Source organism: Propithecus coquereli, unplaced genomic scaffold, assembly GCF_000956105.1.
Source record: "Propithecus coquereli isolate 6110/MARCELLA unplaced genomic scaffold, Pcoq_1.0 Scaffold9, whole genome shotgun sequence".
NCBI lineage: Eukaryota > Metazoa > Chordata > Mammalia > Primates > Indriidae > Propithecus > Propithecus coquereli.
Genome location: NW_012155284.1, coordinates 18,773,458 through 18,789,847, shown reverse-complemented (window position 1 = coordinate 18,789,847; position 16,390 = coordinate 18,773,458). Strand labels below are relative to the sequence as shown.

Here is a 16,390-nt window from a genome sequence, read left to right as displayed (position 1 = left end):
GATATCCCACCAAATTTTTAACTCAATAAAAATAGTTTTTCTGGGGCCCGTATGATATGGTCTGGTTTTCAGCTTCTTCGTTGATTTGGCTTTATCCAGGAGTGTATTTGTGGTAGAGACCACTAGCTTTCTACCAAAATCTACTGTCTCCTTCATGGTCATGCAATTAAACTACTTTTACCAACTCACTTTGTAATTAGGTGTGGCTATATGACTAAGTTTTCTTTAGTGCATTGTGAGTGGAAGTGATATGAGTCACTTCCTTGGCCTGGCCCATAAAAAATCTCTGTAATGTGTTCCTCAGTGCTCTTTTATCTTTCTGGCTGAATGAAATGGCATTGCTCAGGGAAACGTTAGAAGTCATGTGTTAAAGGATGACTGAATAGCCACCAGCCTGGATCCTTGAATGACTATGTGGAAAAAGCTCTATGGCCTACCTGAACATCTACTCAGCACTGTTGCATGAGAAAGAAATACATTTCTAATTGTTTTAGCTACTTAGTTTTTAGAGTTTATTTGTAACTGCGGTGTAGCCAACCCTAACTAATATAATATTTTAGAAAATATAACTGAACAGAAATTGAGCTAGATTCAAGGGCTCAATATCATCAGGATATGTTCCTTCTTCAAGACATGACTCTGAATTAGTTTCTTTCATGAATAGGTTTTCTCCACATAGTAGGATAGATGGCCCAGCACTTCAAGGTCTATGTGGTCTTTATGGCTTATGGTCATAGAAGTGGAGAAAGTGTCTTCCTGAAAGCACCAGCAAAAGTTCTAGGAAAACTGTGATTGGCCCAGTGGGGGTCATGTACCCATCCCTGAAATAGTTTTTGTGTCTAAAAGGATGGGATACTATGGCCATAGGTGGAGGGGTGATAGTCCAACAGAAAACCCTGTGGATGAAGCAGATGGAGTAGTTCCCTAAAGAAAGGATTTCTGAACAATAAATAATAAACATCAAAATACAGTATGGTTAGGTTTCTAAAATTAATAATAGGTATGAAACTAGAGGGACCTGGATGAAAGTGTTGGTGTAAACATAAAATAAAAGGGAAACATTGAAAGAAAATATATTTTGTTGAAAGTTTGCATTGTTGGGGAGGGGATTAACAGGAAAAAAGTTTTAAAATTTTTAAAAATTTTTATTTGTGGTAAAAAACACATAACAAAATTTACCATCCTAATCATTTTTAAGGGTATTATTGAGTAGTGTAAAGTATATTCTCATTATAAAAACAACTCAAGTTTTGAAATAGGAAATGAGTAAAATAATAGTCCTATCAAGGTATTTGAGAGGTTTGAAAGGAAAAGCCATTCAGTTGGGGCCTGGGAGAGGTGGATGTCATAACCACTGATTAAGCAGACCAGACCATAGGTTTCCAAGTCCTAGGGAGCCAATAGAATAGTCCTGGGCGGGTGATTTGCAAGGCAGGAATAGCTAACAGTGAGAACAGGCTATACAATTGGGCAAATGATGTCAGCATTAGGCCGAAGGCAAATCTCAGTAGACCATGGAATTAGTGTCAAGGAGAAGGATATATCTAGTCAGGTGAGAGCTCTTATGGTTACGGTATATATGGGACAGTGGCAGTCTTTCCCTGCTTATAAGAAATCAGACTCAAATTGATAATTCAGAAGCAGTTTCTAGAACTGAGATAATAGGTCAAAGGCCAAAGACTAAAACCCCCTTGCTACTTGATTGGTGCCAGTGACAAAAGTGATTTCATATTGACCAATTGACTTGGTTGGAGTATCTTAGATATTTCCTTTGCTTCAATGCAAAATTCCATAGATAGGAATTTACAGATCTTATTCATAAACATAGGACAACTTCAGCGACTAAAATGCTAAGGACAATATTATAGGAAGATATAGAATTCTCTGTAACAGAATGTAAAGACATCCAAGTAGAGCATTGCTTTAAACAAAAGTTCACGACTGGAGCTAATTGGGTGGTTAGAGTTATAGATATAATCCTAGTAGTTTTCATCACAGAGATAAAGGTTAAAATAATGGGAGCTGTTCTTCCCTGTGTCATTGATGTAACTTTAAGGAGTCATTGCAAATTAGCTATGAACCTCATCATTATTATCAACAAATATTTGAGTATTTCACTCTGTAGTGTGAGATTTGAATTCCAGAGAACAAGGCAGATGTATATTACCTCTGAAGAGGGGAAAAATATATACAATATTGCTTTGTTTCAGCATTCTATTCTTTTATTTACCTTGGATATCACAGTGGAAGACTTAATGCTTTTATATGTTTTAATAATATGGCAAGTTCCCAATTTATAAATTAGTTGAATTTAAAAAATTCCATGTTAGTAGCTTAAGTTCAACACATTTTTCCATAGAAATTGTGTTATAAATTGTAGTTTGGTTTCCAGAATAATTCATAAATCCCTTTTAATCCACAATTCATCTGAATTGCTGCACATTAGCAAACATACTGATTGGCAGTGAAATGGAGGTATGCACCAACTCTTCAGGTTTTTAAAAGGACATAAGAAGAAGAAAAAAGGAGATGTATATATATGAGAAAATTTTTTTCAGGTAGGTGTGACTCAGCTGTAATAATAAAAGATAGAAGAAAAAGAGCCCAAATTATATTAATACAGTAATCTTTCTGAAGGATAAGGAAACAGATACTGATTTTGGATTATTCTTATACCTTTGCCAGCCAATAGGCGGTGCTATTGTCACAGAATAGTTAGGTTGCTCTGTGGCACAAAGCAAAAGAAGGATGTGGGAAGTGGTTTTAAAATGAGTTGTAAAAGGGAGTCAGTAAACATCACTACATGTGGATGATGTTTTTGTAGCATAGGAAGTGATTATACTAGTATGTTTTCTTAAATTTCGACGTAAAAATTAAATGTAATTAAAAACACACCTTTTCTCGTCCATAAATTTTTCTTTGAGCTTCAGTTTCTGCAATTATTAATATAAGAAATGAAGATTGTGAAAATTAAACAAGAAAATAAAAATAAAATGTCTAATAGTACTATATACATAATTCTTGCCCAATTAATATAATTCTGCTCATCTCCTAAATGGGTCAGATAACATCAATAAGCTATAATGACATAATATTGTTGATACTTTGCTAAGTGAGACTAAATTACATGATCTCTGGACCCTGAAAGCTTATAAGGAAGTATTAATAGCAAGAAGTAGGGAAAAAATATTAAGCTTTTTCATTCACTACTAAGAATAAAGAATTTTTAAAGTCCAATTATTTGATTCTTTTGTGAGTAAATATCCTGGTATACATTACCAGTGTACCTGAGTAGAGGCAGGCTCCATTTTTATATGCACTTTAATTTTGGAGCCTTCCATCTTAAAATAGTATTATCATGTTACAGATCTTACTGTTTGTGACTGTAGTCGTTGTCTTTTTGAGCATCAATCAAAAATAAGGATTAAGTAGATAAAAATAGCAGGATGATGGTCTTTTTTGCAGCTTTCACAAACAAAATGGGACCAACCTTTCCTTGTCATGCTCCTACTGCCTGCCTTTTGGTGGAATCACAATTTATTAGTTTATCTTTATACCAGTGAACTGGAGTGGAAAACAAAAGTAATATTTATGTCATCTAATTTTATTAGTTATTAGTCAGGGTAAAGTTTTGTAATGGAGAAAGTTTAATGATAAAATAATTTGTTGCCACATATAAATTGTTCGTGCTGGAATTTCCTTTCCTCTCTTTCCTTTCAGTGCTTGTGATTAGCCTCAGACTACCTTAATCACTTCCCCTTCACAGGAGCAGAGCCTCCTGGTCTGAAGGACTCAAGGAGGTATTAAGAATGCCTCTCCAGTGAAGGCCTGCTTCCTTGAGGACAAGTGAATCGAAGGGTCATTTTTCCTTCTTGCCATTCAGATTTCTCTGTCTCATCCTTAGGACTTCTTGCCTCAAAGTGAGAAAATGCTTTCTCACTGAACTCACCCTTTCTAAAACACTGCAAGCAAGCCTTAAATCAGGTTCCAGCCTTAAATCACGTATCCATACCTGAAGTAGGCTTTATATCTCCTTGGAGTACAGAAATGCAGGAAAAATCTTACATTACTCAGGAATTTGTGACAGATTGTTTGACTAACTACATGAAGGACAGTGTAGGAAAAGAGCACATGTGTGATGATCTTTCTGCAATTCACAAGATATTTATTTTGTTTAGAGAATCAATGTATGTTAATGGATGGATTTTGGAATTTCAGAAGTACAACTGAGTCTGAATCAGTGATTTTCACAGGAATCCTTGGAATACTAGGAGTGTGAGGAGGCGCTTCCAGTGGAAGGAGAGGGGAGAAAAGGTGGGTGGTACTCTGGACCCCGCCCTCAACCAGAGAAGCTCTACTTGAACAGTTTTATAAATTGAACCTCTATTGAAGATATTTTTAAAGACACAAGTTTGAAAATTATTGGCACCCCAGCCTCTTACCAACTGAACCCAATTGTTGTGCTCAGGGACTTGGTTCACAAATACTAGTATATTTCCTATTAAGGTGATGACTGTCACATTTCATTAGATGATTATATGGTCTCCTATATCAGAATATATTTCTATTTATTAACAGTATGTAGTGCCTGGTGGTTAACTAAATTAGATTAATGAAGGGTATTAGTTAATTTCATGGATTCATAACTAAACATAATTTTTAAAAAATTAAGACTAATGTACCACAAAATATACTATATTTATTTTTATTAAATTATTCATATTTAAAGCTGTCATATATTCTGTGAATTAGTAACAGTAGATAACAGTGCAGTCCCCTTGACTCTTTTATGATCTGTGATAAATGACTAAGTACTTGATTTCTATGAAACTGTTTGGATCTAGAAATAAATCATTAATCATCCATATCTGTTACATTTCAAATCTGAAAATAAAGTTTGGGCTAGACCCAAGCTTTATATAAATGCCATAATAATTTTATAATTCTCTAATTCCAGTAATATTTGCTACCATTTTAAATTAATTCCTTCCATTTCTTTTTACCTCTATATTGAAAGCTCCAAATATTCAAGTTAGACTTTCAAAGTGAAAATCAAATACTTGCTGAAATTGGTTTATAACACACTATGAGTGTTTGCTAATTTTGAAAGGAGAAAATATTATTCCTTTTATATTGTTCCTTTTTATATTAAGGGTGTACCAGATTGGAATTCTCTTGCTTTAGTGAGTGAATATCACTCACTATAAAATGAAGATTTTTCAATCATGTTCATAAATTTCCTCATATTGTAAAATAGTCTTTTTAAAATGAATTTTCGTATGATAAATCTTAAAGCCTGTTTAATTTGGCTAAAAAAAAAACATTATTCCCTACTTTTTTCTTACTTTTTTTTTGTGTGTTTAAGACATGTTAAGTTATATCATAATTCAGATATATTCATAGCAGAATCACTTAATGTTTTTTGTGCTATTTTGTAAATATATAAATTCTCAATTATAAATATACTTTATACATTGGAAATAATTTAGCTTTACAAAGAAGTATAGAAGGTATTAGATGAATGAAGTACTTCCAAAAACTGATTCCTACACATCCATCAAAACCTAAAATGGCAGCTACTTTCAGTTCTTCAGAGTGAACACATTACTACATGGACTAAATAGTCAGGAATTCATCATTTGGATTTTTCTTTTTGATGTTACCTTTTAGAGGGGAGGTAAGTTGTATTTACAACTGTACTTTTTCAGGGGATCAAAAATTCCTTGTAATTTTAAAAATAAATGATTTTTTAACATAATATTCAAGTTTCATCTCCTTATTTTTAAAAACACACGGTTTTCAATTTATGATTTCCACAGTAGTGGAAAAGAAGTAAGTAAAGTAAAATACTAACATTTCTAAGACTTACATGCTTGATTAGGGAATACAATCGAGAACCTATTGAACTTTTTATTGTAAATCTTCCTAGATTACAATAGATTATTCAATGTATATTTATTGGTTGAATTGCAGATGTTTTTAGAACTTTAAATTTTTGTTTGAATATAATAATATTATGGAAACTTTTTAAAATTAGCAGTAAGAGAGCTCATTGTCCATGTGGAAAGCACAAACACAAATTTGCAATAGGCTCATCTTTTTTTCTTAAATTGTGACATTCTTCTTATGTACTTTCACACTTAAATTTTACAAATTTTATTTATGGCTTTTTAAAAAATTAAATGAAGTCCAGTTTAAACAGAAGAATATTAGTATGCTATAAACTTGCCACAAAACATTATCACTAATACAGGAAATAGGTTGCTTGGAATTTTTCTGCTGTCTTTCTGGGAATAGTTTAACTCTTTTCAGCTTTTGGAGCTGAAGGCTAAACCATATTATATGAAACATTTGAGAATTATCAAGCATTTTGATATAATTTCAGATTTTCTATCATACAATAAGCTGATATTCCTTATAGAAAACTTATAAATATGGGGAAGCTAATAAGATTTTAGATCATCCATTGAACTAGTTGGCAGTCTTAAAAACTTTGAAAGCTTATCTGTAAGACTCCTTTAATTGCTTTTAAAAAAGTATTACCTGCTGAGATAGTCTTCCATGCTTACATAAATATATTTAGAATATGTCAAATTATAGAATCATCACATTTTTAAGCAGGAGTGCCTCATTAAATCACTGTGGGAAAATAATAGTTTATGATAGTCATGAATAAAATGTTAGTTTTTAATTGATATCTGTAATGATGCCATATGCAAACTTTGTAAATGCAAATTTTAAAATCTTAAATAGAGCTTTATGTTTGGGAGTCAGAGAAATGCTTAGGTTCAAATGCTAGGTATACTACTTTAATCAGCCGTGTACATTTGGATAAGTTAATCACCCTGTGCCTCTTTTCCTCTTCTGTAAAATCTTGTTTTAAAGATAAAAGATAATATATGAAAGGCACCTGAACATACCTGGTACATAGCAGGCTCTTAAGAAATAGATGCTGCATTTGAGTAACTTTAGTGAATTATGCTTTAAGTCAAATGTAAAAATGGTTTTCAGTATAAGAATTCCTATTTTAGTACTCTTAATTGATGCTCATGTAATTTACAATGCTTCAGCATAACAAAGTTTAAAAGTTCACAAATTTAATATATGTAGTGTGGTATTTGGCTTTCAGTAGCCCTCACTTTCATACACTGTGTATGCATTGACACTCCTAAGCCTTCTTTGTATGCAGAATTTAGTCTTTTATACATGACCAGTCACCAGACTGATTTAGAATTATCACCTGGTTGCACTGCTTGATGCCCTTATGATAAAGGGACATTAGAATCTTACTCTGGCTGTTCTGCATACTTCTGACTGTTCTGAAGCTTGCTTATTTACAAGGGGACAGTTATCTCAGAAATGTGTCACCTCCCTCAGCCCAGCCTCTCTTTCTACTACACAATCACCTCCAAATTCCATTCATCTTTCCTCATACAGCCTGACCAATGGGAAATATTGGGCTGGAACTAGTCAATAGGTTGAAAACCCTTGCCAAGGATTACATGTGCTTGTGGGTCACAGCCAATATAGCCCTCCACCTTTGATTTGGTATTGGTGGAAGAAAATCCTTCCTTCACTGTCATAGACATCTTGCAAGTTCTGAAGCTCTGAAATTTAAAGATTAAAGGCTGCCCGAGTATGTCTATTTCCCCTGGCCTTTGTGGGTGAATTAAGGAAGAAGTAGTGGCCCAGGGAAGGAGAGATGCCTGAATCTGCCGTCTTGTTCTTCAGGACCATCGTTGTCTCCTGATATAGGCACCTACAAAAGTCTTACTCACTTACAGGGTCACTAAGACCCTAGGAAGGGAGTATTTGTAGGTGGTAAAATTAGAAATATTATAATTTCTAACCCACTGTCCTTTAAATGTACAAGTCTTAGCCAATTTTCAAATGTGTAATAATACTTTATGTATGTAAGAAAGGGAAATTATTTCCAAATAAAAACAAAAGACAATCCTCTTCCATTAATAATTTTTACCGGAACCAATCTTTATCATGATAGTTACAACATGAATTTTCCAACTCTGGCACTTGTTCCACATTTGCTCTTCAGCATCATGGGAAGCAAGAGCCCTTTTATCTTCTCAGTTTATTTAGTTATATCTTTTAATGGTATAGCTTTATGGATTCCTTTCTCTTTTCCTCCAGTGGCGTATATAGTTCTCAAACATTTGAGTTTCAGGATCCCTTTAATCTCTTCACAATTACTGAAAGAGCCTTTGTTTATGGGATATGTATTGATATTTATCATATTAAAACTAAAGGGTAAGAACCATAACCATATCTCAACTTCTGGGTCCAAGCTGTTGAGGTGTGCCTGAGAGCAATAGATCCCAGCTTAGAAGGAAAACTGCATCCACTCATGAGAGTGAACCTGTACCTCAGGTCCCAGGTGATACAGTAGTTTTGCAAGACCCTAAGCCCAGGAATCCAACTCAATGTAGGGAAACAGAAACATGAAAAAGCAAGGAATTATGAGGATTTCCAAAGGAATGCAATAATTCTCCAGTAACAGACCCCAAAGAAACAGAAATTTATGAATTGCCTAAAAGGAATTCAGAATAATGATCTTAAGGAAACTCAGTCAAATACAAGAGAATAAGCAATTTAGTGAAATCAAGGAAACAATTCATGATCTGAATGAGAAATTCAGTGAAGAGATAGATGTCATAGAAAAGAACCAAACAGAAACTTTGGAGTGGAAGAATTCAGTCAATGAAATAAAAAATACAGCTAAGAGCTTTATCAAAAGACTGGATTAAGCAGAAGAAAGAACCTGTGAACCTGAAGATAGGTCTTTTGAAATGACATAGTCAGAGGGAAAAAAAGAATGAAAAAGAGTGAAGATGGCCTGTGGGACTTATGGTATACTATTAAGCAAACAGGTGTTCACATTATGGGAGTTTTTGAAGGAGAAGAGACAGGGAAAGGGACAGAAAGCTTGTATAAGGAAATAATTTCTGAAAACTTCCCAAGTCTTAGGAGAGATGTGGCCATCCAGATCCATGATGCTCAAAGATCCACAAATACATTCAACCCAGAGAGATTTTCTTCAAGGCAAATTAGTCAAAGACAAAGAGAATTTTAAAAGCAGCAAGAGAAAAGCATCAAGTCACATATCAGGGAGTCCTCATTAGACTATCAGCAGATTTCTTAGCAGAAACTTTGCAAGGTAGTAGAGATTGGGATGATATATTTGAAGTACTGAAAGAAAGAAACTATCAGCCAAGAATACTATACCCGGCAAAGATGTCCTTCAGAAATGAAGGAGAAACAAAATCTTTCACAGACAAGCTAAAGCTGAGGGAATGCATTACCACCAGTCCTGTCTTGCAAGATACAGTTAAGGGAGTTCTTCAAACAGAAACGAAAGGACAATAATTACTATGAACGTATAAAATTCACTGGTAGAGGTAAATATGTAGTCAAATCCAGAATACTCCAATACTGTAATGGTGGCGTGTAAATCATACATATCTCTAGTATGAAGGTTAAAAATCAAAACAGTCAAAAATAACTAAAGCTACAATAATCTGTTAATGAATACACAATGTAAAAATATGTAAATTGTAACATCAAAAACAAATTGAGGGGTCTAGAGCTCTGTACTTGACAGAAATTGAGTTGTTATCAGTTTAAAGTGGTAGATTATAAGATGTGTTATGTAAGCCTCATGATAACCACAAGACAAAAAACTACCACAAATATATGAATGATAAAGACAAAGGAATCAAAGCTTAGCACTACAGAAAATTATCAAATCACAAAGGTAGGCAAAGAGAGAAACAAAGGAGTTACAAAACAACTACAAAACAAATAAAATGGCAATAGTAAGTCCATATATATCAATAATTACCTTGAGTGTAAATGGATTAAATTCTCCAATCTAAAGACAGAAGTGGCTGAATGGATTTAAAAAAAAAAAAAAAGGAAAAGAAAAAACAAGACCTAACTGTATGCTGCCTATAAGAAACTCACAGGAGCTTTAAGGACATGCATGATCTGAAAGTATAAGGATGGACTAAGATATTCCATGCAAATGGTAACCAAATGACAGTAGAGGTGGGTGTACTTACATGTGATAAAATAATCTTCAAATCAAAAAACTGCGAAAAGAGGCAAAGAAGGTCATTATTTAATGGTAAAAGGGTCAATCATCAAGAGAACATAACCATTGTAAATATACATGCACCCAACATTGGAACACCTAAGTATATAAAGAAAATACTAATGGTCATGAAGGGAGAAATAGATAGCAATAGAGTAATAGTAGAGGACTTCACTACCCCACTGTCAACAATGAATAGACCAATCAAACTAAATTAATAAGGAAATACTGGACTTGAATTGCACTTTTGACCAAATGGACCTAACAGACATATACAGATATCAGCAGCAGAATTCACATTTTTTTTCCGGCATACATGGAACATTCTCCAGGATAGACCAGGTATTGGGCCACAAAAAAAGTATTAACAAATTTAAGAAGATTGGATTTATACCTAGTATTCAGACCAAAGTGGTATGAAAATAGAAATCAATAACAGAAGGAATCTTCAAAAATTCACAAATATTATGAATTATAAACACTATGCTCCTGAATGACCAGTGAGTCAAAGATGAAATCAAAAGAGAAATTCAAAAACATCTTGTAACAAATGACAGTGGAAACACAACATTCCAAAACCTATCAGATGCAGCAAAAGCAGTTCTAAGAGGAAAGTTTATAGCATTAAATGCTTACATTAAAATAGAAGAATGATTCCAAAGAAATACTGTTAACATTATCCCTCAAAGAACTAGAAAAAGAAGAACAAACTAAATCCAAAATAAACAGAAAGAAGGAAATAATAAAAACCGGAACAGAAATAGAGAACAGAAAAACTATTAAAAAAATAAATAAAACTAAGAGTTGGTTTTTGAAAAAATAAACAAAATTGAAAAACCCTTAGCCAAAGAAAAAAGGGGAGAAGACTCAAATAAATAAAATCAAAAATGAAAGTTAAGAAATTACAACAGATGCCTCAGAAATAAAAAGAATCTGCCTGGTGCAGTGGCATGTGTCCTTAATCCCAGCTACTTGTGAGACAAAGGTAGGATGATTGCTTGACCCCAGGAGTTCAAGACTAGCCTGGACAACATAGTGAGACTCTGTCTCAAAAAATAAAATAGTATAAAAGGATCATACAGGACTATTATGAAAAGTTATATGCCAACAAATTGGATAACCTAGAAGAAATGCATAAATTCCTAGAAAAATACAACCTACCAATATTGAGTCAGGAAGAAACAGAAAATGAACAGACCAATAACAAATAAAAAGATTGAAAAAATAATACATAACCTCCCAACAAATAGAAGCCCAGTATCAGATGTCTTGATAGCTGAATTCTATCACACATTCAAATAAGAATTTATACTTCTTAAAGTCTTCTGAAAAATAAAGCTAGAGGGAATACTTTCAAACACATTTTTTTGAGGCCAGCATTACCTTGAAAGCTATGCCAGACAAATACATCACAAGAAAACTGCAGGCCAATTTCTCTGATTAACATTGATGCAGAAATCTTCAATAAAACATCAGCAAACCAAATTCCACAACACATCAGAAAGAATATACATCATTACCAAGTGGGATTTATTGTTGGCATGCAAGTCTTGTTTAACATAGACAAATCAACATGATACATCACATTAACAAAATGGAAAATAAAAACCATATAATCATCTCAATTGATGCACAAAAGGCATTTGACAAAATCTGATACTCTTTCTTGATAAAAATTATCCACGGGTTAGTTATAGAAATAAAGTTCCTCAACATAATAAAGGCCATTATGAAAAACCCACAGTTAACATTATAATCAATGGGAAAAAATTGAAAACTTTTCCACTAAGATCTGGTACAAGGTAAGGATGGTCACTCTCACCGCTTCTATTTAACATAGTACTGAAAGTACTAGCAAGAGCAGTCAGACAAGAAAAAGAAATAAAAGGTATCCAAATCAGAAAGGAAGAAGTAAAATTGTCTCTAATTTGCAGAAAAATAATTATGTATGTAAAAAAACTCCAAGGATTACACACACACACACACACACACACACACACACACAAAACCTATTAGAACTAATAAATGAATTCAGTAAAATTGCAGGATATCAATCAACATATAAAAATTAGAAACATTTTAATATACATATAATGACCTGACAAAAATCAAGAAAATAATCCCATTTACAATAACATTTAAAAAAAAAAGCTAGGAAGAAATTTAACCAAGGAAGTGAATGTTCTGTACACTGAAAACTAAAAAACATCAATGAATGAAATGAAGAAGATACAAATAAGTGAAAAGATATCCCACGTTCATGGGCCAGAAGAATTAATACTGTTAAAGAATCCTTACTACCTAAAGCAATATATAGATTCATTGAAATCTCTATCAAGGCATTGATAGAAATCTCTTTCAAAGACATTCTTCACAGAAGTGGATATAATTAAGACTTTCTGAAAGCAGAAAAAAATAACAAATTGTTTTATGCCTTCTATATACACTTAAAATATGCATTAATCAACTTTTTATTTTTGAGAAATGTAAGCATTAGGCATTCTCATCTTATTCTTGACCTCTCTCCACCATTTTCTTTACTGCTTTCTCTGCTTTCATGTTTCTACTTTACTACCATGGCATTCCAAATAATAATTTCTCACCTAAAGCACCATACCTGAAGCTTACCAATTTTTGTCTCTCTTCTTTAAATTCCCTTGAGAGGTAGTGATTCAGATGGGATACACAATCCAACTGATAGCTTGAGTCCCTTGGGTTTGTCAGTGTACTATGGGGACAAGGGTGGCTGCTGGGTCCTGTGGTCCATTACATGCTTAGTAAGGGCCATGAATATCAATTTTCTTGGGCAGTCGCAGCAACCATTGGCACCTCTGCTTTACACACACACACACACACACACACACACAGGAGTTGAAGCAGTTGAACACTCTGTTAATGATTAAAATGTTTTTATTAGCCATTAGTGCCCTACAGGATTAGTTGGTTGCTCTTTTTCTATATATTGAATCTAGATTTATTCTGCCATTAAATTTTTCATACCATGGTTGAAAATTAAAAATTTTTGCATTGGTTTAGAAATTGCCTTTACTAGCATACCTAATTCTAAATGGAATATATTCTTTCTCCTGTGAATTTAATTGTTTTACCATATTAGGGTGTGTATAAAATCAAGAGAAGATATTACTTGTAGTAACTACTGTATTACAGATTCATTTAAAATGTATTAATCACTTTTGTTTCACAGGACAAACTATTCGAGAGAAAAGAATTGTAGAAGCAGCAAATAAAAAAGAAGTAGACTATGAAGTGGGGGATATTCCAACGGAATGGGAAGGTAAGTTTCTGCTTTTATTAGAATCTTCTGGGAAGCAAATTGTTTAATGATATGCAAAATCAATAAAAGCATATATAATTACATGCTGTTTCTCTTTACAAAAAGTTTTGCAGTCTGAATCCTTGAAATTTTATTTAAACATTCCATTTCCTTGAAAGTCTTGAAGGTCCCAAATTTTAGTAAGGGAATGCACGTATAGCAAAAAAGAACTATTAAGCTTAGCAGAGCTGGAACTAGGGTGAGGCAAGCAAAGCTCCCAAGATGCAAAATTTAAGGAGATAAAGATAAATTACCTGGGTTATACAGCTCCATACATGAATAAGCAATAAACCCATTGCTTCCTGGTAGGCATAGCATGCTACCTTACATGTAGTAGCAATAGGCATTATTACTTTTATGCCAGCATGTGAGTGTAAACATCATTTCAGAAAAAATATCTTTTCCATTTTTGCTTATTAGCTATGAAAATACTAGAGCTATGAGAAAGCGTAAAAAGGGTAGATAACCAGAGGTTTTTTTAGGAAATATCAGAATATAAATTGGCAGCTTCTAGGAGGGGTAATTGAGCCTTCTTACTTTGACAGACTTTCCAGTGTTATAAGCTGCATTTGCAATTTTCAAATAACGCAGGCACCTTCTTATAATCCTATTTTATCACTTTTTTCAATAATAGTATAGCATTAAATGTTTATAGAAATAAGTTATAAATAAACAAATAGGTAATGACTCATTTTTCAGCATTTGAGACTTTCAGAGGATTAGAATGAAGTTGTAATGCTTTTTATGGCTGTCCTGATCTAGTAATTTAGCATAACTATCCCATGGGGCATATGCATTAAAGCAAATGTATCAACCAAACACTGAAACAAAAATTATTTTTACAGTGGTATTAAATGTAAAAAATGAGAAGTCTACACCATGAAAAGGTTAATTAAAATATAAATAAACACACACACAAACAAAAACGCTATGTACAGAAAAGTAGACAGAAAAAAACATTTAAATGGTGTCAACATCAAACCAACCTAAAGTGTTTTCCAGTTCAGATGAATATTACATTTGTCAATTATTGGTAGTAGAGTACAGGTATGCACAAGTTGCATATCCTCCCATAATATGGATTAAACAGTGTGTCCTTTTTATTCATTTATTTAGTAGGCATCTGTTGAGGACCTGTGCATTCATGGACCTTACATTTGGGGGTGGGAGAATAGTTGGGAGAAACTCAATAAACCAGATAAATAACTAAACTATATAGTATGTTAATAGCCATAGAAAATAAAGCAGGTAAAGGGCATAGAGAATGTTGGGGAGGGTTTTGCAGTTTGAAATAGTATTCAAAAAAGGCCTTGCAAAGAAGATTACTTTTGAATAAAGACAGAAGGAGGAGCTGGCCATGCAGATAACTAGCAGAAAAGCATTGCAGGAGAACAAGTACAAAAGCCCTGAGGCAGGACCTTGCTTAGGTGTTAAAGGAACAACAAGGAAGCCAGTGTGACTGGGATAGAGCCAGAGAGAAAGTGATAGGAGATGAGGTTAGAGAGTTAAGAGGATGCCCAATCTGTGGGGCCTTGTAGGCTGTTGTAAGGACTCTGGCTTTTACTCAGAATGAGATTGGAAGTCATTCGAGGGTTTTGAAAAGAGTAATATGCTGAGTTATGTTTAACAGGATTACTCTGGCTGCTGCATTGCAAAGAGACTGAGAGGGACTTAGGCAAAACATGGAGACAGAAAGCTCTTGTAATAATTCAGGCAAGATATAATTGTGACTTAGACAAGAGTAACGGGGGTGGGGGTCGAAAGAAGTAGTTGCATTCTGGATCTCTTATAAAAGTAGAGCCAACAGAATTTGCTGACATACTGGATACAGAGTGTGAGAGAAGGAGAGCAGTCAATAATGACTCTTAAACTTTTTGGCCTCACCTGGAAAAATGGAGTTGCTGTTAACTAAGATGGGCAGGACTGTGAAAGGATCAAGTTAGCGGGGAAAAAATCAATTTTGGACATGCTAAGTTTGAGATGCCTATTACACATCTAAATAGAGATGTTAAATTACATAGGAGCCAAGAATTTAGTAGAAATATCTGGGCTGAAGATAAAATTTGGGAGTTGCCCGCAAATAAATGGTATATAAAGCCATGAGATTTGGTAAGATCACCAAGGGAATGAAAGTAAGTTGAAAATGAGAAGAGCAGAGTATATGGGCATAGACGCAGGGTAGATGGGTGGATGTGGTGGGGAGACCTTGTATAAATTGCTTCTGGTTCCTCCTAAGGAAGCAGAATGATGAAATAACTTCTAAGTACAAACAGCAGCTAGAGCCCAGATTTGAACCCAAATTATCTATCTCTGAGCTCTTTTCTCTTTATATTATACTGCCTCCTTCATTAAGAACTTGGCTAACTCCTACTTATCCTTCAAGTTTTAGAGTAGACATTGATTCCATTTGGAAGTCTTTTCTGACCCCCACCTCTAACCCCTAGTGCCAGGTGAGATGTTCATTTTTTTTGCTTTCGTCTCACTTTATGCCTCCTCCAGTCATGACACTTAATACACTATAAGGGATTCCCTGTTTACTCATCTACTTCTTCTACCTGGACTTGAAGATTCTTTAGGATAGGGTCCTTACCTGGTTCATTATTGTATTCTCAAGGCCTAGCTCAATGCTTCACATAAAATATGTACAAGCTCAGTTAACATTTGCTGAATGAATGCATTTGAAATGGAAGGTACATAAGGAAGAGACATTCTGGGGACTTTGCTAACTTACTGAAAATAGTCCATTTTAAGAAGAAAGACATGAAACAGCAGACCAGGGCAACTGTTTCCAAACATATAGAAGATTCTTGGACAAAGACTCAGCTATAGGAGATAGTATAGTACTAACTACTAGACTATCTTATAAAGTTTCAGTGACCCTTTTAAATTTAGCCCATGGCATAATGTGTAGTTCTTACATAGAACCTCTCAAAAAATCTGTCTTTTTA

The 16,390-nt window shown here is 33.9% G+C and overlaps 1 protein-coding gene across 1 annotated transcript in view; it reads left to right on the top strand.

The window, feature by feature from the left end:
• NDUFAF2 (NADH dehydrogenase (ubiquinone) complex I, assembly factor 2) overlaps nucleotides 1-16,390 on the top strand; it is a 186,581-nt gene that overhangs the window by 94,431 nt on the left and 75,760 nt on the right. Inside the window, 1 exon segment of the mRNA XM_012664630.1 lies at nucleotides 13,314-13,403. Within this exon segment, the coding sequence (XP_012520084.1) occupies nucleotides 13,314-13,403 (90 nt within the window).